The sequence below is a fragment of the Cibotium barometz genome, chromosome 4 (assembly GCF_041138505.1).
Source record: "Cibotium barometz isolate CiBa-2024 chromosome 4, ASM4113850v1, whole genome shotgun sequence".
Lineage (NCBI taxonomy): Eukaryota > Viridiplantae > Streptophyta > Polypodiopsida > Cyatheales > Cibotiaceae > Cibotium > Cibotium barometz.
In genome coordinates, this window is record NC_141049.1 from 8,552,782 (window position 1) to 8,555,582 (window position 2,801).

General features: G+C 46.8%; 1 protein-coding gene across 1 annotated transcript; it reads right to left on the reverse strand.

Annotated features, from left to right (window-relative positions):
- Nucleotides 1–863: 863 nt before the first annotated feature.
- LOC147638863 (mitogen-activated protein kinase kinase kinase NPK1-like) lies at nt 864–2,023 on the reverse strand. Its single transcript, XM_086782339.1, has one exon. It carries the CDS (start codon nt 2,020–2,022, stop codon nt 1,144–1,146), a length of 879 nt encoding a protein of 292 aa, XP_086638465.1. The 5' UTR covers nt 2,023; the 3' UTR covers nt 864–1,143.
- Between the last annotated feature and the right edge of the window lie 778 nt (nt 2,024–2,801).

The window sequence follows — 2,801 nt, forward strand, 5'->3', positions numbered from 1 at the left end:
AGTTTTTTATGTGAAGATGATAGATAGGATTTCCTTCGAAACGAGAGCAAGAAAGGAGTAGAGTAGTGTGGATGTGGGGTATTAGAGGTTGTGAAAAAGTCAGGTGTGGGTGTGATATATGTTGTTGGTGTCTGACTTTCAATAGGTCTTAAAGGATCGATACCACTTTGGTATATGTGTGTGTATGTGTGAAAATAGGCCTAATAGGATCCATAGCGATTTGGTCTCATAGGTCATTTTATGGTCTTCCTGCGCATATGTTTACATATGTATATAGCACTCGCCATGCTACCCTAAAAGTTGTCTAGCGAGCAACTCTCCCTTTCCGGCCCAGAAGGGAGGGAGACACTCATGGCATAAAGTGATTCGAATTGGAGTTTATTTGGCGTGATATATAGTCAGCTCATGCTCTGTAAGCTTGCTTGCTAGGTCATGCTCTGTAAGGTTGCTGCGTTATTACTTGTGTTCTTTTTGGAATTAATAAGAGTCCTCGTCTCCTTTTGTTTCTTCACTGTCTTTCGCTTTTAGGGCACTCTAACTGTACTCTAACATGTACTGCAGAGCTAGCTAGGTTTGTATTCTTCATAAAAAAAAGAGGGCCGGCGATTTTGCAAATTTTGGTGTGTAGTAGCATCTATATCTATAATCATCTAATGGAAGGGTGCACGGGCTAGCATGAAGGTGAGGGCATGATGAGTAGGCTCACATCGACTAAACTCCAGCTGAACTGTTACACGCAACAAAAAGTCAGCATGTGTGATGCACTTAGCGTGGGCAACATCAAGGCGGACTGCTGGGACAAAGATTTTCTCGCACAGAATCACTGATTTCTTGCATTGCCAAGGCAAACCAAGTAGAATTAATTAAGCCTTTCACTCAATTATAAAATAAGAGTCTCTTCCATAGTACAGCAGCAGCAGAGAGCTGACCTTATAATTCATTCACATAGCCATTAAGCAGTGTCTATATAATTGGACACTATAAGCGTCTGCCGCCGCACATTCACTAATTAGACTCAGTAGGCAATTTCTTTGGATTTATGTGTCTTCCTCATTCGAGGGAATAATTAAGCGTGCCTGTCTTCTGAGGCCGTTGCCATATGCTCTTCTTCAAACAGCAGCAACAGCCACACGTATGATCTCTTCAAACAGCAGCAACAGCCACACGTGATGAAGGCATCGAGCTGGGTGATGCGTCAGCGAGCTGTAGCATGGGCGCACAGGAGCTGGAGACTACGTCTGTGGTTGGCAGTGGCACTACAACGTTGTTGCCATGGTGGAAGAGCCTGGCCAGCGAGCTGCGGCCCGTATACATAGGAAGATGATGGCGATCAGTACTCTTCTTACGCGGCCACTGCAGCTGAAGATCACGTGCTGCAGCAGCAGCAGCAGCACCAAGAAAACTGGGCTGTGATGCCCTAATTCCATGTTCACGATGCTCCGCAAGGAAGGGGTGGCGAAGCAGCCGGTGGGCGGTCCATCGGGCTTCGGGGTCCGGCCTCAAGCACTTGAGCACAAAATCTTTGCAGGTAGGGGAGAGAGATAAGGGAAGGCAAGGGGCCTCCCCGTGAACAACCTGCCGCACCAGCGCCTCCACACCACGGCCCCAAGGTGGACATCCGGCCTGCAACATCTCCACCACCGTGCACCCAAAGCTCCACACATCGGAGGCCGGAGAGGGGCCCCTCTTCGGGCCGAGCTCGGGTGCCATGTGGGAGAGGGTGCCCCTGGTGGCGCCTTCCGGCGGCCGTCCACCAACTAAGCTGCCCACCTTGCCCTGCCCTGCACACCTCCTGCTGATGCCAAAATCTGCAAGCTTTACATCTCGCTTCTCAGCAATATCATGCACACCGGTACTCGACGGCCCCAGCAAGACATTAGCGCACTTCACGTCGCCGTGCACGATGCCTTGCGCGTGAAGAAAGTCCAGGCCTTTTAAGATGGCCCTGGCAAAGACCCTTGCCTCCGATTCCAGCAGACAGCCCTGCTCCTGCACCAGCCCTTCTAGGCTCCCGCCCGCCATGTACTCCAAGAACACCCTCTTCACCTCTTGGCCGTCCACGCTGCTGCTCTTGTGGAAGTTTGGAGGAGGTAGCGATTACAATTAATTAAAACATCATTAGCAGAACATTAATTGATAAGCATTAATTAACTGTTACTCAGATCGTTCGCCATCGCTTAGAAGCAAGAGTCGCTGGTAGTTGATGAATCGTTGTTGATTGATTGATGAGAGAATACATTTATTTATAGTTATTGAGTTGTGCCTCTTCGTGTGTCCGTTCATTGCTCACATGCGTTCACACACTTGCGGGCATTATAGCATTAATTCCTACACTCCCCCTTAATGCGAATGTCCGCATAAGGGTAAGTGAGAGCATGCTATGTGTCTATAGTGATGTATGTATTGTGAATGCATGAGACATGATATTTCGTTTACATCATGAGTGAACAATTGAATGTGGTGAACAAGGTTAAAAAGTATATGAGTGTTGATGTCGATGTTGATGATGACGAAGACAACTTTAGGTACTCCATTTGAAATAATGATGTCGGTGATGCTTTATAGCCGCAACACTTTGATTCTCTTTGTGAGCTTGAACCATCCATTGAGCTCTCCCCCTCAAGCACATAAAGGGAATGAAATGTAGTTGCATTTGTACATGTCAAAAGAGAAATTAATATATGAGTATGAGTTGAATGATCAAAATATATATGTGTGAAACGATGTTATTTACAAGTGTGTATGTACAATTAAGTTTAATTTGTCATCGCTCAGAGGCTACATTAAGGTAGCTTGTCAAA